The 23,820-nt window shown below is 31.4% G+C and overlaps 1 protein-coding gene across 2 annotated transcripts in view; it reads left to right on the forward strand.

The window, feature by feature from the left end:
• Positions 1-15,044, forward strand: part of LOC145317262 (uncharacterized) — a 29,081-nt gene extending 14,037 nt beyond the window's left edge. For both annotated transcript variants that reach the window (XM_080158260.1, XM_080158261.1), the window contains exons 11-22: positions 313-504; positions 1,001-1,095; positions 3,408-3,461; positions 3,902-3,976; positions 5,373-5,423; positions 5,986-6,134; positions 7,321-7,416; positions 8,203-8,286; positions 8,406-8,469; positions 9,362-9,525; positions 11,552-11,588; positions 14,556-15,044. In XM_080158260.1, the coding sequence (XP_080014386.1) occupies positions 313-504; positions 1,001-1,095; positions 3,408-3,461; positions 3,902-3,976; positions 5,373-5,423; positions 5,986-6,134; positions 7,321-7,416; positions 8,203-8,286; positions 8,406-8,469; positions 9,362-9,525; positions 11,552-11,588; positions 14,556-14,630 (1,136 nt within the window). In that variant the 3' untranslated portion in view covers positions 14,631-15,044. The remainder of the gene's footprint in view (positions 1-312; positions 505-1,000; positions 1,096-3,407; positions 3,462-3,901; positions 3,977-5,372; positions 5,424-5,985; positions 6,135-7,320; positions 7,417-8,202; positions 8,287-8,405; positions 8,470-9,361; positions 9,526-11,551; positions 11,589-14,555) is intronic.
• The last annotated feature ends 8,776 nt before the right edge of the window (positions 15,045-23,820 follow it).

Here is a 23,820-nt window from a genome sequence, read left to right on the forward strand (position 1 = left end):
AGAAAGCTCCTCTAAAAAGCAGAAACTTTTAGATAGAAAAAAAATATTTAATTATTAAGGATTTTGTATACAAGTATTGAGGTTAAGTAAAGATTAGTTAATAGCCTTGCCGGGTTAGTAACTCAAAAACATGTCCCGCAGGGTTAGATCACCTTTAGGGGCTTGATATTTTTTCTTTTAAAATTTTAAGGAGTTGGGGAAGGGATTTTTCGTTAGTCCACAAATAGGCTTCAGTAAAAGTACCAAAAATAAAATACGATTTAAATTGTCGAGGTTTCGTGAGTGTGGTAATTTTTCTTATATAAATTTTAGATTTTGTTGTACAGCAACCAGCTCCTGTGGATAGCAGAGTCAGAGACAGGTTTCCAGAGCTCAGGACAGACAGACCGACCAGACCTGATCCCATACTTGACTATGAAGACGACCTTTACCCGGATTTTTCTGTTAATTTTGAGTCGTCAACAGAACCACAGGCGGCGGTCAGGCGGCCGCAGTTCGTTCCGCAGGAATATATTTATGGAAAATAAAATTTTTCTTTGAGTAAAAAAGTTTCTTGCTGTACCTTTGACTTATACCTCATTGATTTTAAGCGGTAAGACAGGAACGATAAATTCATATACAAAATTCCAACATTTATTTTGTATATAACAATTTTTTAATATTCCCATTTTTATGCCACGCTGCATGTAAATAATAAACCTACTGATCATCTTGCACTAGAAAGGCAACAGAACACTTAAAATTGGTGGTTTACCCCAAAGTGACTATCCTCAGAAACCCCCTTGAGTATTTTGAAATCAATTTTAACTAAGGGGAAGGAGAAGTTGTATGTGTCATGTCAGGTTTGGTAAAATTATATTATTAGGTGCAACGTAGCCAAGCAAGATTAAGATATCGCTGCTATAGATAGACCCCACAGGGTTAGAGAGTCAGGGTTTCTGTGCTCGCTAGGCACTTTGCGGGAAAGCATGTAAAATCCATGAATATATTACTACTGTATAGTCGGTTGATGATGACTTAGTCCCGGATTTTTCTGTCAACATTGATGTTCTTGATGAGAATGTTAGACTTACAACTGATGAAAATGGGAATCAGGTAGGAACAGAACAGCTGTCAAGACTTAGCTATCCTAATATACAGGGTGTCCCTCGTAAAATGTTTTTTTTTTAAATGCTTATTACTCCCTTAATATTTGAGCCAAAATAAAGAAAATAAAATAATAAAAAGTATTTTTAAGTATTCGGCAGCCTACTACTGACCATCTATAATACAAAGTAGAACGATGTCTGTCTGTTTGTTTGTCTGTTTGTAGCGAAGGATCTCGCTAACCGCTGAACCGATCGGGTTCTCCTTTACAGGGTAGCTTCTCATAGGTCCTGGGAAGGTTTATAACTATTTTCTTGGGGGGTGGGACAGCCCCAACCCCCCTAAAAATGAAAAATACCACCCCCAAAAAAAATAAAAAAAAAATTTTTCTTTTTTATTTTAACTCTAAAATACGAAAAATTGGTTTGATCAAACCTCTTGGGGCAGAGCCCCTAGAGGCTAGGGGCGAAGCCGCTAGTTTAATGATATAGTGATGAAAAACAATCTACAAAGTAATAAATAACAGGTAATAAATAACAGGTAATAACACAAGAAAAATATGCCTTAGTTAACAATTAAAGCAGCTGGTGGTCAAACGGTGGATCACAAAGACTTACTCCAGACATTATAAGAACTGGCATTGTAGTTTAATTAATTAAAAAAGAAGGTGTATTAACTTTTATTTTTATAGCTAGCCGGTGCTTTTAGTAAGTAGTAGATGTAAAAATTTCCAGAGAATTCAGATATGCAATCGGTTTTTTTTGTAGACCTCTTATTTTTTAAGTAATTTAAGTTATTTTAAAAACAAAATTAAGTCGTTTTTAAGGTACTAAAACGCACCAAAATAAAAATAAAAATGCCAGTATGAACAAAAATAGTAAGATCTTTAATTTGACACCTTACTTTTTAAATTCTGTTGAGAAATTATTGAAAAAAATAGATTTTTTAAATCTTGGTTTAATCAAAACTTTAAACAAAAATATACTCTACCACAGGCATAAAAAATATGGGTTCGTGTATACTTTTAGAATCAGAAAAATATTACAAATCCATTGTAAGCAAAATTGAAAAAAGTTAAAAAAAATTAAAAATAAAAATGGCCTAGCATATTATTTTGTACAGGCAACACTATTTTTACCCGCTCTTTACCCCCTTCCCATTTTTACCCCCAAAACAAGGTTTAAGATGGTTGCCTGTATAATATAATATAATAGTTTCATATAATTTCTTTTATTGTAGTTTATTTACTATTTTGTAAACTTTTTATTTCAATTTTGCTTAGAATCGATTTGTAATATTTTTCTGATTCTAAAAGTATATATGAACCCATATTTTTATGCCTGTTGTAGAATATATTTATGTTTAAAGTTTTGATTAAACCGAGATTTAAAAAATCGATTTTTAAAAAAATTACTCAACAGAATTTAAAAAGTAAGGTGTCAAATTAAAGATCTTACTACTTTTGTTCATACTGGTATTTTTTTTCTTTTATTTTGTTGCGTTTTAGTACCTTAAAACCGACTTAATTATTTTTTTTAAAAACTTAAATTACTTCAAAAATAAGAGGTCTACAAAAAAAAACCGATTGCATATCTGAATTCTCTGGAAAATTTTACATCTACTACTTACTAAAAGCACCGGCTAGCTATAAAAATAAAAGTTAAGACACCTTCTTTAAGGTTCTTGTGTGCATTTGAAGCGAGCTCACATAAAAATTAACAAAGAAGATCAATATTATGCCTATTTTTACATATTGTTCACTTATATTACACTTTAGATTCTTGAATATCTGGTATGCCATGTTAAGCCTGTTCTATTTTTGTGCTTAGAATGTCTGATTGACCAGCCGTTTGGACTCTAACTAATCTTAAAGTTCACAAAGCAAATAGTTTCTTGTGGGTTAGTCTAAATTCAATAAAATGAACCTCTAATGTAATACCTCGTAGATTTTTTTCCTGTTTATTTTGTGGATTTTTCATCATTACCCCATAAAATGGCCAGTAGTGTCTCTTAAGGTTACTAAAACAGCAGAACCAACAGGCCTATGCAAGTTTTAAGCTACATTTTGAAGATAAGTTTTCCTATCCTTGAATTGTAAAATAAACTGGATTTAATCCAGGGATCTAAAGGAATAAGACAGTGGACGATAAAATCCAGCCTACAAATAAGAGAGCGTTATTATAAAACTTTGGGGACCAGTGTAATAAACACCCTCTCTCTTTGGATTTAATCACTACTAAAACAAGGATGGCAATATCCTTAAAAGCGAAACTTAACATCAGACGGAAAAAAACATTAACAATGATGACGTTTTATTTAAGGTTATGGTGAAAACTGAAGTGTTTCCAAGTGCTGACCCAGAATATGTTTATGAGGTTTCCTTATATTATTTACATTTTTAGCAGTGGTCGCCAGCCGCAGCCACTATCATGCGGCTTTGAGTAGCAGAAGCCAAGTGGCTGCGACTAAGGCTGAGGCTTTTTGGGTGGCTGAGAAAGCCACGCGGCTGATGGTGGCTGCGACTGCCGACCCCTGCTTTTTAGATATTCATATAAACTTCGACTGGCATAGTAGTGACTGTTTACAATTCATTCAGATTTAGCTTTAATGATTTCATTTTTTTTCTGATAAAAAATAATGGTGGAAAAGTTTGGACACTTTAAGTTTGAACCAATCAATCAAGATTTAGTGAAAGTACCCAAAGTTTTGGCTGACGCCAATGAATAAGAGATCATTTTAATAAAACTTTTGGGGTAATAATATAATATACAGGTTAATGTTCAATCTCACCCTGAAATTACTATCATTTTTAAAGGTTGAATACGAGTATACTGATGATGCTGATCTCATTCCTGACTTTCAGCTCACTGAACTTGATCAAAATAATCAGGTAAAAACTGTAAAAGCTCTTTCATCTCATTCAATTCCACGCTCTTCCTTAGGATAGGTTAATTAGGTTATATTGGATACAAGGTAACTCCGCAGGTAAGGGCACCAAACAGGGGTTAGGTATAAGAAAATACTCCTCAACCCTTTCATTCAAGAAATTTAAAAAAAAGGGGGGGGGGACTAAAACTTGTTTTTAACCTCTGCTGATAACCCTACTGGGCTGTCATGAATACCACTGACATAACCTAAAAAGGAGCATTTCTTATATATTTTCTCCAAGAACCATGAATAGATACCAAATAAAGATGTGTAAAATTTAAGTCATTTTCATGACCATTGAGCATCTGCACTTTATAAAACAATGTTTTCCTGTACCTCCGTCTCTTTCGCTTTGGTGAAGATTGAAAATTGCCTGAGACTTATTCCAAGACATTTTTGTTCTGAATATGTTTGATTTGCTGCTTATTAATGTTGCTATCCTTGTTAAGATATATGTATGTTTAGCTCATGAAATTTTTTTTATGCTAATATGTTCAATTAATGAAACAAAGAAAAAAAATGTTTTTGTAAAAGAACTAAAAGATTTAAATGACGAAACAAAAAAAATTGTATTGATAGAATAAAACGAGGAATATAGTAGCTATTATCATAAGATATTTTTGATTATTTGTCCTAAATTTTATGGATCTTAAGGGATAAGACAATGGATGATAAATTGATGTATACAACTACTATGATGATACACTAAATTATTCCTTCTGTAGACTAAACTTATTGGTGTAAAGATTGAAACTTTAGAACCATCCAATTAAAATTCAATAAAAGGACACATATAAAAAGAAAACGTGGATATAAAACTCTGGTATTTTACAGACCAATGTTTTTTCCCTCCCTACTAAACGTACATGTACATTGTATATTTAAGAAAATTTTCTTAAAACACAGTTCTGTAAATCAGGGAAACATGGATATGCAATCAATTAATAAATATTCTTCATCAAATTAATCTAACAAAACAAAACAAAATATACTGGACAGTGGCATTTACCACGATTCGCCAGGAGGGTGTAAAGCCTATAAGAGGGTCCATAATATCTTGCATTAAGTGGGTGTTAGCAACTCCTACCTCCCCCTTCCGGACACAACTTCTACCATTTGTTGAAGAATAATTTCACATAAAGAAAATTAGTTTGCCTCTAGTTTTTTTTTTATCACTTGATAAGATCATTAATCGAGATCATATTAATCAATTTTGCGAAAATTCGGATGCAATAAAGTTTTAATTTATCATTAAATCTTTATTTATAATTCATTTACATATCCTTGTCCCCCTGTGTGCAAAGACACTTTATCATAGGGAAAATATATCATCTTTATATTTTATTTTATTTATTAAGTTGAAGAAACGAGTGAAGATGAAAAATGTTGATGTTCTTGGCCTTCTCCAGGTATTCTTTTCTTTTGGAGCGCAGCTACTTTAAAATTGACGTTATGGCATTAATACTGTTGCTATGTCAAATGTTTAACGTTAGAAGTAATGATTATGGAGGTTCACAAACAGGTGAAAATCATTCAAACATCCATAGGATTTCCAGACAAATGTCATAAAATCATATAGTTTCTTTTTAGATAATTCTGATATTTGACTAGATAATACTAGTTATTACCCATCAATTACTTCAATCAAAAATAAATATTTTTGGTGCCAACACAATAAGTACTTTGTTGTTTGGTTATTCTCTAAAATAAATTAAAAACAAGGGGGTTAGTTTTTTGTTTGTTTGTTTATCACTTCAGGTTAGGTTATATGAGGTGATATTGGGTATTGGGTAGCCCTGCAGGGTCTGGGCACCGCAGTTATATGCCACCGCAGTGTTAGGGCATCACATTCATTAAATGTATATGCTTATGTAGATACGGCAGGTTTAGATCCCACCGCAGGGGTTAGGCTTTAGGGTATCAGAGATCAACAGGCACTTTGTGTGAAAGAACCATATTTCCTTGTTATAGAACCAGCCGCAGTTTAGTTTTGCCAACTTGATCTCCCCCAACCTGCCAGTTAGTTCCACTGCTCCAGCACAAAGTAAACTCAGAAGAAAGAATAAGTTTCAAAGACAAAAGAAGAAAAAGACTCCATATCAAAAGTTTTTAGAAACAAGGTATTTTTGTAATTTTTGTGGGGGGAGGGGGGGGGGCAAAATTACAAAATAATATTCTGATTTCTTTAAGTAAATTTTCATATTTACCTAAGAAACATTAAGATTTATCTATAATTGTTATTTAACTAGGTAATAAAATAGCAATGAACCAAAGACATGTGGAAAATTTTAAAAACATGTAGAAATTTAGTATAAAGTGTGTTACTTTTTTATATGTTTCATCATTATTTTGCCACAACTCAGTCAAAAATGCTTACAAAACATACCTTTTTCGACCTAAAGTACTCAAATAGTTCCTTTACAAGCCCCATCAATCAGTTTTGAGATATCTCCATATTTCAAGGAAAATTGACAAAAAAGGCAAATTTGGGTGTTACCTTTTTATATGCTCAGATACCATAAAATCAATAAAAAAATACTTATTTATACTTTTCTCTCATTTTTAAAGTTTGATTCTGTTAAAGTAAATATTCTTGAAGGGATTTATGCATTGATTTATACAGAAACATAATATTGGGTGGAAATAAATTGTATTCAAAAGTATTTTTTTTTTGGAAATAAGAAATTTATCCTCCATCGCCCTAGAGAACAGCTGCTGACCTCTAGTGAACATGGTTTTGTTAAATACATGTTAAAGAAAAAAATTAGCCAAAAAAGTACATTAATTTAATTTTCTAACACATTAAGATACTTTTTTATGTACTTTTTTGGCTATTTTTTTCTGTAACATGTACTTGACAAAACCTTGAACACTAGAGGTCAGCAGCTGTCCTCTAGGGCAATGGGGGTTGAATTTCTTATTTTCAAAAAAAATTCTTTTGAAGATCATTTATTTCCACCAAATATTATGTTTCTGTAAAATCAATGCATAAATCCCTTCAAGAATATTTACTTTAACAGAATCAAACTTTAAAAATGAGAGAAAAGTAAAAATAAGTATTTTTTTATTGATTTTATGGTATCTGAGCATATAAAAAGGTAACACCCAAATTTGCCTATTTTGTAAATTTTCCTTGAAATATGGAGATATCTCAAAACTGATTGATGGGGCTTGTAAAGGAAGTATTTGAGCATCTTAGGTCGAAAAAGGTCTATTTTGTAAGCATTTTTGACTGAGTTGTGGCCAAATATTGATGAAACATATAAAAAAAGTAACACACTTTACATGCATATAATATTTTGCCAGGTTTGAAAGGTTGGAACAGGAGAAGCAGGCGGAAGTTCCAAGTACAAAAGTTCTCCAGACAACCAGCAGGAAGCCGAAAGCACAAGAACAACACAGGTTAATTTCGCAGCAAATATCTTCTTTCATATTTAATTTGTTTACCTCCAAAAGTCTCCAAACTTATGATTTTTTTAGTATTTTTAGTAGCGCAAATACCAAACAATTACTGCCTGACCTAATGCATTATTTTTAGTGTCAGTGACTACATGTTAAGCTGGGTGTAACTAATATTCATATATTTAGTGCCAGTGACTACATGTTTAGCTGGGTGTAACTAATATTCATATATTTAGTGCCAGTGACTACATGTTTAGCTGGGTGTAACTAATATTCATATATTTAGTGCCAGTGACTACATGTTTAGCTTTGTGTAACTAATATTCATATATTTAGTGCCAGTGACTACATGTTTAGCTTTGTGTAACTAATATTCATATATTTAGTGCCAGTGACTACATGTTTAGCTGGGTGTAACTAATATTCATATATTTAGTGCCAGTGACTACATGTTTAGCTGGGTGTAACTAATATTCATATATTTAGTGCCAGTGACTACATGTTTAGCTTTGTGTAACTAATATTCATATATTTAGTGCCAGTGACTACATGTTTAGCTTTGTGTAACTAATATTCATATATTTAGTGCCAGTGACTACATGTTTAGCTGGGTGTAACTAATATTCATATATTTAGTGCCAGTGACTACATGTTTAGCTGGGTGTAACTAATATTCATATATTTAGTGCCAGTGACTACATGTTTAGCTTTGTGTAACTAATATTCATATATTTAGTGCCAGTGACTACATGTTTAGCTGGGTGTAACTAATATTCATATATTTAGTGCCAGTGACTACATGTTTAGCTGGGGAACAGAGACTAAGGAGAGTGTGAACATGACATGGACTGAAGCTAGAATGTACTGCAGGTATTCTTATAAATCTCCTTCATAGAAAATTTAATTTTTAAGTCAGATAGATACTTATCATAATAATCAGTTTTTAAAAATCTGGAATTTTATATTTTATACTATTATAATTTTTTTAGGAAAATGGGTCGCACAGTGATATCAATGGATGATCCAAAATTAATGAAAAGAATTATGAGATTTGTATGATTAAATTTTCATTTAGAATTTACATTTTTTAAGCGAAGCATCTATTCTAAACTACAAAATTAAGAAATTAAGCTCGTTTAAATTACACAATGCAGTTACAAGAAATATATATGTATATTTTTTCAAAAAGATATTGTGTGGTTGGGAGGGGGGTCGATAGTTTATAATTGGTTTAAGTAAAAGCACTTAAGAAAAATTTGGGAAAATTTGATTTTTATCAATAAAATGTCATACCAAGTCTTTATACTTTTATAAATTTTAATTTTATTTTTAATATTTAATTGAATAACCATACAGACAATATGAGATACAGAGTAGCTACTCCTACTTTTGTACATTTTCAGTTTAGGCCTCTAATTTTTATTACGTTTGATTTAAAGCCTTACGCTTTAATAAGATTTAGAGTTATAAAATAGGAATAGTTAGGTAAGAAAGCAAATTACTATTTGCTAGAGAAATATAACTAGAGAAAAATCACGAAACCTCTTTTTCAAAATAAGGTGTAATTTTTCACATCGTAAAATCTGCGGTCAACTGTATATAAAACTATTTTAAAAATATTCTAATGTCGACACTGTGAAAAAAATTTTGTATGCTATTTTAGCTAACAAATATACTTTAAGTTAGGGCTCGGCAGCTGCGTCTCAGACTCAAGTTAAATCCCGGTTGTGTAATAATAAAAACACGAAAAGATAAATTATCTGTTTGAAACTGTTTTAAACTTCCAGCTGAATTTGAAAGTTAAAATATAACTATTTCACTGAGACTTACGCGCGGCTGCCGACCCCTGCTTAAAATCCTAAATATTACTAAATCTAAAAACATTATAAACTATTTATTTTTCATATTTAAAAACATAATAAACTACTGTAATAAAATATTTTAGATGAAGCAGATTGGCGTGGAGAGAATTTGGGTTGGCGGCAGGGTGGGCCGGAGCAAGCACGGCGTCTTCTGGGAGAACGGGGTGACCCAGGCAATTAGTCGGGGGGAGTTTCCCTGGGCCGCCAATGGACGGCGGGGCTCTCAACCTGATGGAGATGATCAACACAGGAATAAACACAAATTTCAATATTTTGTTTCATTTTTTGCATTCAAGAAGTTTTCTACATAGCTTCGCTTCCCCAAGTATTTAAGTATTTCTTTCAGTTTTTAATAAAATAAAAAATGATATCACTAACCTATAACAAGTTATCCACACTTTTTAAACCAACATAAAATTTGATTTTGATGTTGGTTTAAAGTTATATTTAAAATTTTGTATCTTGGCGTCAAAGGTTTTATGTTAAACAAACATGAATAAATAGTAAATTTTCTTCATGTTTGGATAAAACTACCTAAGATTTCAGAATAATCTATTTTCTATTTTGCGTCATTTTTAAAGAACTGATTACCCAAGCAGAATCCTATTTTCTTTTTAGAATGACTTGAAGGACCCATTAACCCTCCTTCACTGATATTTTTAATAGAAAAATAAACGATCAAGTGGATTTTTTCTCGGAGTTTACCTATTAAACTCAAATTTATCATACAAAGTAGTAGTATGTCTGTTCGTACGTCCGTTTGTCTAGGTGTATAATCCCATGATGCCATACAATAGATGTGGGATATATCGTTACAAAACAAAAAAAACGAACTACACGAACAATTAAAGAGTAGCTTCTCTACTAAAAATAACTCTGATTGTTAAAGAGTAATTCATATTCAAAAGATGGGATTATTACCTGTATTATTTTCAAAATAATAAGAGTATGAAGTTAATTTTACTTTTCTTAAAAATTGTTTTTATGTTTGGCATTAAGAAAATAAGTCGACGTAGTTTTTAAAGAGTAAATAAGAAAAAATATTTATAAGATTAAGACTTTCTTTGGAAACTGATTTCACTTCATAATACCTATTTCGTATTTAAACAAGGGTGAAAGCATCCATGAAAAGAAGGAAAGCAAATCGGTTAAATGGGGTATTCCTATCCAGTTTTTTGTTTAGGAATGAATATTTTTGCCTGAGGGAATAAATAATGGAGCAATAGCTCATCATTTATTCACGAGGGCAAAAAATATTCATTCCTAAACAAAAAAAAACTGGATAGGAATATCATTCTCATTAAAACAAAAACTCATTTTTATGCTAAAATGTGGTTTAATTTTGGTTTTTAATTTTCATTTATTTCTCCAAAGTAGTCATTTTTTCCCCTGAGGTAATTAATATTATGCTTTCTTTTATAGTAATTAATAAAAATTCAAAAATCTTCAAAAAAAAAATTTTAAATTAAAAAAAAAATTCAATAATATTCTAAAAATATTTTCTCAGATTTTCATATAAATATGACTGTATAGATATGGGAACTTCAGTCGTGTGAGGCTTGTGGTGCAGAACTGAGATTCTGTTCACCGGTTGCCATGCTCGGGGGAAAAAAATGACTACCTCAGGGATAAAAATGATACCAGGGAAAAAAATGATACCTCAGGGAAAAAAATTACTACCTCGGGGAAATAAATGACTACCTCGGGGAGAAAAAAAGAATATTTACATCCACTATGTGAGAATGAACAATTACAATTATAAAATATTATTCGTAAGTCTGAACAATTGTTTAAAAGTTGCATGCTAAAGATAAACTTACATTTTAGGACTTGATAAAAGAGATACTCCGCTTATAAAATTGTTCTTAACGGGAAAAAAATATATTTAGCATAAACATTATATTTAATTGATAATGATTTAAGTTGCCGCTAAAATGAACCAATCACGTGTCTAATTTGTAGTGAAATGACATCCAATTGTATTTTTTTGTAAGGAAAAACTTGACTTGGTAATTTCAGCGATAAATTTTTTAGACATTCAGAAATTAATTAAGAGAGTGTTCATCAGTAAAACATGCAAAAATTTAAAGAGCTAATTTTATTTCTTATAACTAATATTTATTTACATATTTTAAAATAATTTTCCCTTTATATTTCTTTTAATTTCTGATTAATTTTTACTTTTAAAAGAAATGAAAGAAATCAATTATTTAAAATCGTTTTCTAGAAAACTTTAAATATCTCAAATTGAAATGAATGTTTATTTAAATTTTCAGGGAAGATTGTGTTGCCCTGGTCTATAAAACTCAGGTAATATATTGGGATATAGGAATAGTACAAAAAGTAATTAATTCTTTTTTGGAGAGTTAGCTTAATTGTCTTGAAGCCCAGATTAATCTACAAAATCAACTATTCTTTCTTTTGTTCGGCGGTTTCACTCAAAGTGCCTCGTCGAACAAAGATACATCCCCTCTCATTTTGAAATATATTGAGGAATGAGAAGTAGTTTGCTTGTGTTTGTGCTTCAGGTTAGGTTAGATTTGGTAATATTAGGTACGGGGTAGCCCCGCAGAATTATGGCACCGCAGCTTAGGGCCTTCTGTAGGAGTTATGAAAAATACTATCTGTCCCTTATTTAATAAACTTAATGATAAACTCTGGTATATATTTTGGTTCTTACATATATTGGATAATTTATCACTCTATTTTGACTGTAAATGTAGTAGATTAATAACAACAACAAAAAATCACTAAAATTAGGTATATCTCTAGATTTTTTGTAACCGAGTTATCTGACTGTCTATTGATACCTAAATTAAAATTATTTTTTTTGCATTTAATAGCTTAATTATATTTTAAGGCCAATAAAAAAGGTATTTTTCTATGACATATAAATTTTTTTTCCTTGAAAGGACAGCTAGATATGTACTGAACTAACAATAAAAATTGTAAATTGTAATATATTTGACTATGGGTCTTTCTACACAAGCTTAGCCCTAATAAACCAAAAGACAGGCCGCTAAGGACAAACGCAGGAGTCCCAAACGTCGGAGTGGAAACTTAACATAACCTATTTTAAACTATCTTATAGGTTTTTAAATGCCTAATCACTGTGGGGAGCTTATTTGTATAGAACCAGTATTAAGCTTTCATTAAAAAAATATATTTACTTCAAAAATAACTCCAGAAATATAGCAACAAAAGAAAACTAAGTCCTGATTGTTGCTCAAGCCATTAAGGCTGAAAATTTGTCAATTTGATTTGAAAGAGCGGAAAAGTTTAAAATTTTAAGAAAACATGAGACAAATTCCTTTTCATGCTAATACATACACTAAGAGATATAAGTTTTCCGGAATTGTAATGTAGGGAGTAGATTTGAAATCTGCATCAAATTTTAAGGAATTTTTATAAAATTCGTTTTTTGTATAATTCTTTATCTAAAAGCGGAAATACAAATTAAGTTAATTAATTTTGGCATCTGTGATTGGTGGATTTAAAAAATCTGCGCTCTGATTGGATGTCGTACATCATTCAACCAATTAGAGCGCAGGTAGTTTAAAATCCACCTATCCTATTGGTCAAAATTAATTAACTTAAAATGTATTTTCGCTTTTAGATAAAGAATTTTACAAAAAACGAATTTTATAAAAAATCCTTAAAATTTGATGCAGATTTCAAATCTACTCCCTACATTAAAATTCCGGAAAACTTATATCTCTTAACATACACTTCCCGCAATTTTGTCTTGGATCAGGAACAAGGAACTCATATTCAGTAAATTTATGTGTTTGTAAATCGTTGGAGACTTGAAGTTTCCCAGGGAGGAAGTCGAGGTTAAAATATATATATTACACTGGTACCCAAAGTTTTAAACCCTTTATCTTGTTCTTAGGATCAAACACTTTGTGTACTTTAATTGAATTTGGAGTTTTTAGTTACAAGGAAGTAGAGTCTAAACGTTTCAACCAATAATTAAAATCTACAGAAGGGGTAAATGCTTTTATCATAATAGTGGATGTGCACCAATTTATTGTTTATTCTATTATCCCTAAAAATCTCTCAGTTTCTCAATTAGAAAATTACATTAAATCAATCTGGTTTTAAGTTACAAACAAGAAGATTTGGGTATTAAGAATAAAAACAAGGATGACAACATCCATAAGTAGCGAAGCACAAACAATTAAATAATAATTTAGATATTAGTTGTCAAAAGCATGTATATTAGGAAAAAAATCACGAAACCTTTTCAACATTTGTTTTTAATTTCTTAATATTTATATTTCAGTACTATGACTTACAGACTGACGGTCAAAGTAAATTACATACTGGATGCTCAGAACAACGGGAAATTTTATTTTGATATTTTTAACTACAAAAAATTAAAAAAAACGGACCATAAACACCAAAGATAGGAGGAAAAATGTGAAAAATAGCCAAAAACCTGCAAAAAGGCGGTCTGACCGCCATTGATGTTTTCTTGAAACGACAGGAAATTTAATTTTGATACTATAACTGAAAAAATTTTGGAAATCGGACCATAAACACCAAAGATATGGAGAAAAATGTGAAAAATACAAAAATAGCCTAAAACCTGCTAAAAAGCGGTCTTACCGCCATTGATGTTTTATAGTTAATTGTGCTCCTTAATGATGGGAATGTTGTCAAAAAATTTCAGCCTTTTATCTTTTATAGGAGCCGAGAAAATCACGTTTCCCCCAAACTAAGACGGACATACGGACTTACGGACAGACGGACATTTCAAATTATAGAGTAGCTTCGCTACTAACAAATTATAGAGTAGCTTCGCTACTAAAAATTAAGTATGGTTTTAAGGAATTAAAATAAACAAAATTAAAAAGCTAATTATCTTTCCCTGTCTTTGATAAACAGTAAAATTAAACAGAAATATATTTGTCTTGTTTAACCCTAATATATTTAAATGTAAAAGAAATTTAATGCTTCAAACTATTCAAAAGTCTAATGTTTGCTCTAAAAGGGGTAAAGATGAAAGCTTAAAATAACCATTTCTATAAAAAAAAATGACAACAAAAAAGGCTAAAGTCCCAGAACTTTAGTTTTAGATATTTTAACATATTAATTATCAAAAGCTTATTAAATAATTAATAAGTTTTAGATTCCTTTATTTTATAAACTAGAGTTACAGTTCAGGATTTTATTACTTGTAATTAACACTAGATCCTTAAGTACAGACAGAAAGACACATCCTGTTACTTTATAATATAGATTAATTAATAATTAACATGAAATAAATTTCAGGAGATAACCGGACTGCATGATGCTAGTTGTCAGGTTCGACTCCCTACAGCATGCCAACTTCCTGCTAAAAGTTAGCCAGCAATGGAAATTAACAGGATTGAATAATTTAGTGCAAATGAATAAAACAGATATTTGAGCTTTTTAACCTTTAAGAAATCTACATATGTGTTACAATTCTTTTTATTTTCTTTTCGTTTCCTTGGACAATATCTCAAATATTAATCAAGAAATAAATTATGGGCATTTCTTTTTTTATAAAGTTTAAAAGTTAACTCTGAATGAAAGATTATTACCTAGTCAATAAAAATGTATTTTTAAAAGCGAAGCTTTTCTATAATTAGGGTCGGTCCGTCCGTCCGTCCGTCCGTCCGTCCGTCCGTACGTCCGTCACGGATAGCTTTTTTCGTTGATTTAGACATGTTAGAATTGTCCTATCGATTTCAAATTTTGCATGGTGATTCCTTTAGTAGTTAGGTACGATTTAGAAAGCGTAGCAACTCTATAATCATTACCAGAATGTCCGTACGTTCATTTTAAACATGTTGATTTTTTTTTACATTTTTAACAACAAATTTGTATGTGACCTAATCATCCTAGAATTGTCCTATCGATTTCAAATTTTGCATGGTGATTCCTTTAGTAGTTAGGTACGATTTAGAAAGCGTAGCAACTCTATAATCATTACTAAAATGTCCGTACGTCCATTTTAAACATGTTTATTTTTTTTACTTTTTTTAATAGCTTTTTTCGTTAATTTAGGCATGTTAGAATTGTCCTATCGATTTCAAATTTTGCATGGTGATTCCTGTAGTAGTTAGGTACGATTTAGAAAGCGTAGCAACTCTATAATCATTACCAGAATGTCCGTACGTTCATTTTAAACATGTTGATTTTTTTTACATTTTTAACAACAAATTTGTATGTGACCTAATCATCCGATTGGTCTGATTTTTGGTATACTGATTCTTGGGACAACAAAGTACAATATTATAAGCGAAGCAACTCTATAATCAAGTCCTAAAAATGTAAGTATGTCCATAATCATTATCCTGTATCAAGCAGTTTTTCAACAAATTTATTTACAATTTTGCTTTGACTTTTATACATTCGCATTCTGATTATTCAGTTCTGACATTATACAAGTGTTAATGTCCGTTTGTCCTACCGTTTCAGAGCTTTGCTTTTATGGATGTTGTCATCCTTGTTAAATGTAATTTTTTATTTATATATTTATTTTGCTTATGAGCACAATTTTTAAAACAATTTTTTCTGTGAAAAAAGTAAAAATCAGTTTTAATTCGCTTATTGTTGATCTATATACATGTATATTAAATTTATTGCAATACTCATTTTTATAGTAAAATATAATTTAATTTGCTGTATTTATTTGTTACCTACATGTCATTAATTTTTACAAGATTGATTTTCAAACTGTGACATTTTCTTAATAGAATTTTGTCAACGTTGCTGCATTGCGTTCTGATTAGGGCTCGGCAACCGCTCATTTGCCGGGCAGAAACCTCAAATTGAAACACTCTTTCGTGCAAAAAGATGGATTGTTTGTTTAGGAACAGGTTTAGACATCCAGCTGAATTTTAAAATTATGATATGACGATTTGAATGACGATAACACGTGGCTTACGTGCAGCTGCAGAGCCCTGGTTATAATCATTGAAAACTGAAAACAAAGTCGTAATTGACCATGACAAGCAGATATGAAATTATAGATGTGTTACTCCTTAGTCCTTCCTATAACTGTTGATTACTACCAAAAGACAATAAGAAAGGTAGGCAAATAGTTCTCCAGTTAGTTGGCTTAAAAACATCAGTATGGATGGAGAATAGTTTTATCTTTTATTTGATTGTAGCTTGTATTTGTGTTTAAAGTTTTCCACCAATAATTTTGATATGGATAAGGTGATTTTGTTTAACATAATTTGGGGTGCATTAATTTATTGCCCATTGTCCCACCCCTTCACTGAATTCATTAATAAATTATGATTATTTACTTAGAAAAATGTAAAGCAGAATTATCAAATTCATGCAAACAACTTTATGCATACAAACTTGAAAAGTGAGAGAAACAAAGCTTTATTGAACTAAATTGTGTGTGAAAAAGAGTAATTTTTCTTATTATTTATTTCACAAACTAAAGTTTCATTATTTTTTCTTAAGACAAATGCGGGAAGGGGAAGAATGTTTTAAATCTTATAATCCGTAATACAATTTTTATATTTAAAGGGGTTGTCTTATTCGTGTTAAAAAATTCCTGAATGGCAAATAACAGAGGGTAGATTTTTATTTAAGTTAAGGATGTATTTTTACTTTACTTTACAATCTGATTGAAATTAATATGACATGAAATTTTATTTTAATGAGTATTTGCTAATGATTGGAAAGTCTTTATCAAGGTTTATAGGTCCTAGAAATAATAAAATTAAATTTCTGAAGAAAAGGGTAACAATTTCACATGTCCAATCTCGTCATATTAATATGATATAAAATACAAAATTTGGTTTAAGGATAAAAAAGATTAATACCCAATTACCCTTCCCTGTACCCCTTAACATTTCCCCCTTTCAGGCAAGTTTTATTAATTGAATTTATAGCACCTTTCTGTTGATCCAGAAAGAAAATAAAAATTTGAAACCCTATATTTTTCCCCTCTCAATGGACTCAAGGGGTAAGTTTGTCAATTATCCCCTTAGTTGATATAACAGGAATTTAAAGATAAGTAATACGATGTGTGCATGAAAGAGAAGACTATTCCACTATGGCTTCGAAACCGATTAATATAAGAACCGGTTTACCGCCATATTGAAAAAAAATTGTGTTAGATAGGGCCTTCATTTTTTATCCATTTTGACTATCCATTTATCTGAAATACAAGACACCTTTCATCTTTATTCCCTGTAATAACTGGGTAATATTTTTATAAACACATATCACTATCACCCTTTCTCACACTCACGGATAGTCAGCCGGCATCCTTAAAGGATAAATGCGGTTTTGGCGGATTTTTCCTTCTAATTTTAAAAGATAATTATATTTAGTTTAAATAGTTAAAAAAAATTACAGCAAGGACAATTATTTCCATTATCCATAGGTAGCACAGCATTAACGATGTATTGTTAGATGAAAAAAGGTGAGGAACAGTTATTTTTTTTATAGATATTATCCAACTGGGACGTAGTAACATACCGACAGTACATAGGCTAAAAAAGTAGTTTCGCAACAATTTGGAAGTAATTTATGCTTGGCCTTCTTAAAGGCTTAGCTTTTCTCGAATTAGGGTCGGTCCTTCCGTCTGTCAGTACGTAGAGTATCCTTTAATTAACTAGTTTTGTAAAAGATTTACTTAAAATTTTGTTTAAACTTATATTTTTATATCCTGCTTTTTCAGTTCTGACAATCTAAAAGTGTTGATGTTCGTTTGTCCTACCATTTCAGAGCTTCGCTTTTATGGATGTTGTTATCCTTGTTTGCCAAAGAAGCAAAGACTTACAGAAATTTTTAACTACAAACATATCAATACATAAATGAGAACTTGTATTTTAGCTGTGCTACAAAATTTGGATCATGAAAAGAAAACGAAGTAGCGGGTTTCGTCGTATTTTCACAGTCGCTTTTCACATATTTCTAGTCCCTGTGGGGGGCTCTAACTCTGCGGGGCAAACATTAACATTTATCTAACCTATCTAAAATAACCACCAAAAGCTTCCGTCAAACCCGCTACTTCGTTTTCTTTCCATGATCCACAAATTTCTGTTGATAACTTCATTTATTTTGTGAAGCTGCGGCAGCCTACCCCTAACAAGATATTTTTCTTTCGTTTACATCTTCACCTATTTTATTTTGCTGCCTCAATGTGGACAAGCAAAATTCAGAGCTGGGACAGGCGTTACAAAATTTTGAGTTGGATATGATTTAAATGCAATTATAATGAATTTCTTCAACTACCCCTTAAAAAAAAGCAAGTAATTCTTCCATCAATTCTTAATAAACACAAAAAAACAACTATTTTGAAGCCTTCAAATTACACTTAAAATTAATTATATAACAAAACACACAAAAAAAGATTGTTAATTCCTTATTGTCCTGTCAAGAAATGACAATTGTCTTCTACTTTTTCTGTCGGCCAACTTATAAAATAAATCTTTTAAAAATAAATCTCCCTTTCCTTAAATACTCCCCTAGGAGTGATATTTTCATATGAAACATGGACCTGGGGAAAAATAAACTCTTCTTAAAAATATACCAATAGATAGACCATAATAGAGTTCTTTTCTATGTATGATTTTTAAAAAGTAATTTCTGAATTTAGAGCTTAGATAAAGCTTTCATAACAAGGATGACAACATTAATAAGTGGCGAAGCACAAAAAAACTATTACAATATAGAGGAGGGCAGAACACACGAAGGCATATAGTAAATACATAGTATTAACCCGCGACTGTGACGTAACACGTAGCGCATCCGCACGTTATCGGGTAGGTGATAGATTCAAATCTCGTCATAGCTAAAGACGTTAAAAACGTTAAACACCTGGGCGATTGGGCGTGTTACACTGCAATTAAAACTGTATGTTTAAGGTGACGTGGAAAGGACTTGTACCCGAAATGTCACTGAGCCCCAAAGAGTCTTAGAGTATCTTTACTTCTAATGACAGAGACATTACATTTTAAACCTTTTGTTTATAAAAAGTAATTTATCTATTAATCTATTAATCTATTTGCATATTTTTCATTTCATCTAATCTTATGATTTTGAAATTTTCTTTACATACACATTTTAAAAATGCTCCTTTTTTAGCAGCCAAGCTACTTTATGTTAATGGTAATTTTACTAGTCTATGTCTGCATTAAAAAATTAGGATTTATTATAAGATGGTTATCCCAATTTCCATCCCAAGAATAACAATATCAAAAGTAGTGTAACTAAATAAATGAGTTATAATCACACAATTAAATATACATAATTTAAAGATTTCCGTGGTATTTTTTAAAATTATGCTTTCTTGAAATTTATTTTTATTTAAATAAAACCAAATTTTAGACAATAAGGCAAAATTTTACAATTATAACATATAATGGATTCATGATGATAAATAAATTAACCTTTTGTGTAAATTAGATGAACCAATCAATCAATATTTAATAAAAATACCCAAAGTTTTCAAGCTAACGAATAAAAAATTGTGTTTATTAAGTATAATATAAAGTCCTATGTCCCCTCCCTCCCAACCATTTAGGAATCCTGTGTTTAATTTACATTGCAGTATGAGTATGTGTGTGTGTGTGTGTGTGTGTGTGTGTTTGTGTGTGTGTGTGTTGTGTTTGTGTGTGTGTGTGTGTGTGTGTGTGTGTGTGTGTGTGTGTGTGTGTGTGTGTGTGTGTGTGTGTAATACTGAAAGGACACCTGGTAACAATTTTCCAATGTCATGACATCACACTACTGCCATGGGGAGTGTCCCCTCAAAACTACATGGTTCCGTTGCAGCGAATTTGCAATAATTATTAAAAGTAAGCTAGTAATCAAATCTCACATTCACTCATTAAACTTGAAAACTTCAAGTAAAAAACTGCTTTTATCTACCTCATTATATATTATGTGAATATTGATAACAACCGTAGCACGACTCAAGTTCTTAATTCCAAATATTTAATTGCCTAACCATTATTGGAAGTCCTAACAGCGCAGAGATGAGTTTTCATAAAGTTATTGATTGATTTAAACGCAGACAACAGAAAGAAAGAAAGGGAGGTGTGTTGTCTGCGTTTAAATCAATCAATAACTTTATGAAAACCCATCTCAGTGGATGGTTTCGTCATTTTTGGCCAAACATTTTCCCCAACTTCAAGGTTTAATTTGTACAGTCTTTAGTTGTGACGAATTTTGGACTAGATTCGAACTTATTACTTCTCCAGCAACGACCACAAGTTTTGCATTACAGTTACAAGTTTCGTGTTTCCAATGTTTTATGGTGAGTTGTCGGTGGACACTGGTTTTCTGCAATGTATGCTAACTTCAATTACTAGCAGTGGACACTAGTTATCTGTATTGTATGATAACTTCAATTACTAGCTGTGGACACTGGTGATCTGTATTGTATGTTAGCTTCCAATACTAGCTGTGGACACTGGTTATCTGTATTGTATGAAAACTTCTTACTAGCTGTGGACACTGGTTATCTGTATTGTATGATAACTACCTATACTAGCTGTGGACACTGGTTATCTGTATTGTATGATAACTTCCAATACTAGCTGTGGACACTAGTTATCTGTATTGTATGAAAACTTCTTACTAGCTGTGGACACTGGTTATCTGTATTGTATGCTAACTTCCAATACTAGCTGTGGACACTGGTTATCTGTATTGTATGATAACTTCCAATACTAGCTGTGGACACTAGTTATCTGTATTGTATGAAAACTTCTTACTAGCTGTGGACACTGGTTATCTGTATTGTATGATAACTACCTATACTAGCTGTGGACACTGGTTATCTGTATTGTATGATAACTTCTAATACTAGCTGTGGACACTAGTTATCTGTATTGTATGCTAGCTTCCAATACTAGCTGTGGACACTGGTTATCTGTATTGTATGATAACTTCCAATACTAGCTGTGGACACTGGTTATCTGTATTGTTTGCTAACTTCCAATACTAGCTGTGGACACTGGTTATCTGTATTGTATGATAACTTCCAATACTAGCTGTGGACACTGGTTATCTGTATTGTGTGCTAACTTCCAATACTAGCTGTGGACACTGGTTATCTGTATTGTATGTTAGCTTCCAATACTAGCTGTGGACACTGGTTATCTGTATTGTATGATAACTTCCAATACTAGCTGTGGACACTAGTTATCTGTATTGTATGATAACTTCCACTACTAGCTGTGGAGTACACTGGTTATCTGTATTGTATGTTATCTTCCAATACTAGATATGGGCACTGGTTATCTGTATTGTATGTTATCTTCCAATACTAGCTGTAGGCACTGGTTATCTGTATTGTATGTTATCTTCCAATACTAGCTGTGGGCACTGGTTATCTGTATTGTATGTTATCTTCCAATACTAGCTGTGGGCACTGGTTATCTGTATTGTATGTTATCTTCCAATACTAGCTGTGGGCACTGGTTATCTGTATTGTATGTAAGCTTCCAATACTAGCTGACTGCAGTAGAACATTACAAACTGGTTCATCAATACTATTATTATGTTCCTTTTAATTAACAAAAGAAGGGTTTTAATATTTAGCAAAAAAAACACACAAACAAGGATGACAACATATATAAATGCGAAGCTAAAAACACAGACAGACGGTCACTCTAAATGAAAGATTAACAATGCTCGAGGAAGCAGAATATTATCATAAGCAAAAAAAGTGCTTGATTTCCTGATTGTATGGATAAGCAAACTTTTATTTCAAAACTTAATAATATAATTACTTATAATATTATACCCCATCATCCTAAAATCCAAGTTGATATGGTAATTCTTTGATGTAAAATTTTGTATCAAAGTAACTGAAAATCAACATTATTAAAAGGGATTACTTTTAATGTGCTTGGTTTTTAACATTTTTGCATATAACAGCATTCATTCGCTTGTTTCCCTAAAAACATTTTAAAATTACAAAAGATACGATATGCCGATGAGCTGAAAATGGATTGCCTATTTCTTCAATAATATCCAAAGTTGTACAGCAGATAACCCAATTATTACAAACGCTATTTTCAGCTACTCCGGTCAAAGGGAAAAGCGATATAATGTATAAACGATTTATACATTATACATTAAAAATTTTAATTTTTAATTTTTAAAATTTTGATTTTTTTGGGGGGAAGTTTGAACCTTTTTTTAGCTAGTAGCAAATATTGAGATAGGACGCGGAAGCTACGCACACTTTCGGAAACTAAAGTTCAGTACCTACGTGCCCTCTAAGTCCTTGACAAAACAACCAAAATATCTGTGAGCGTCTTCTAAAAATCCTAAAACTTTTTTGCTGAACTGTAAATACTGAAATGTAGAAACGTTCTGCTCAATACCATTCAGAATGTAAAGAGATGAGGTCCTATGCACAATATTGGTCGGACAAAAACTACATCAGAACGTTGAATTCTATAATACAATCAAACAAAAAGTGTCATAAATGTCCGACAATGAAAGGTCGATGAATTGATACAAATTTAAAACAAACCAAATCGAAATTTAACAAAAGTACTTAAAGTATCAGAGCCAAATAAGAAGATATCTTTGTTTCAAAAGTTTGGGTACCACTTTAATTATTATCCAATGTCCCCTCCCTCCTTTCAGAACATATATGAGTTGATAATAAGATGAACGAAACAATTGTATTATATAATTTAAAAATTAGTGAGCAAAAAAGCTTTGTTATTTTTTCACACGAATATCTTCATCAAAAACAATTTAATAAACATTTCTTATAAATATAATTTGTACAAATGTTAAAGATAAAAAGTTTTATGAAATTATTTTTAGAATTTTAGAATTAGTTCTAAGATTACTTGGAATACATTTGAACCTGAATATGTAACATCCTGTAAGTGGAGCACTTGTATTACCCCATGACAAGCATCCTAGTTTTGAATTGTTGGAAGCTCTTTATAGTGCCTTTAAGAAAAGGAGATAAATTTGAACACTTTTGACCGAAATATCCCGAATAACGTCACTTCTAATATAACTTCATTCGGGATACTTTGGACAAAAGTTTATAAATTTATCCCCTTGTTTATAGGCACTATAAATAGCTTCAATTGTTGATGTCAAAGGTTCCTGCGCATCTAGTCTTATAGTACTTTAACCAATGGGAGGAATTGCCCCCCTTTTTGTTTTGTTTTTGTTCGTACCTTTAAGGAGCCATACTCCTTAATATGATGATTCCGCAGGGAGGGACAGGACCTTTGGACTGAACATTACAATGGTTTGTTGGCATCTGTTTGCATAAAATCAGGGATCGGAAGCCGCGCGTAAGCCGCGTTTAAGCCTCACTGAAATCGTCATTTTATCACTATAAAATTTAGCTGGATGTATAAAACTGCTCTTTGGCAGACAATCCTTTTTTCTGAAATTTATTTTTCTGCTCACAAGCAGGTTTAAAACTGAGGCTTATGCGCGGCTGAGGCGCGGCTTCCGAACCCTGCATAAAATATCTTTTTATTTTATTTGGTTGTACAAAGAAGCAATGTTGAAACGTTTCCACCAATGATTTTATCTTGTGATAAATTTT

The sequence above is a fragment of the Acartia tonsa genome, chromosome 4 (assembly GCF_053477335.1).
Source record: "Acartia tonsa isolate MP-2025a chromosome 4, ASM5347733v1, whole genome shotgun sequence".
In the NCBI taxonomy this organism is placed as follows: domain Eukaryota; kingdom Metazoa; phylum Arthropoda; class Copepoda; order Calanoida; family Acartiidae; genus Acartia; species Acartia tonsa.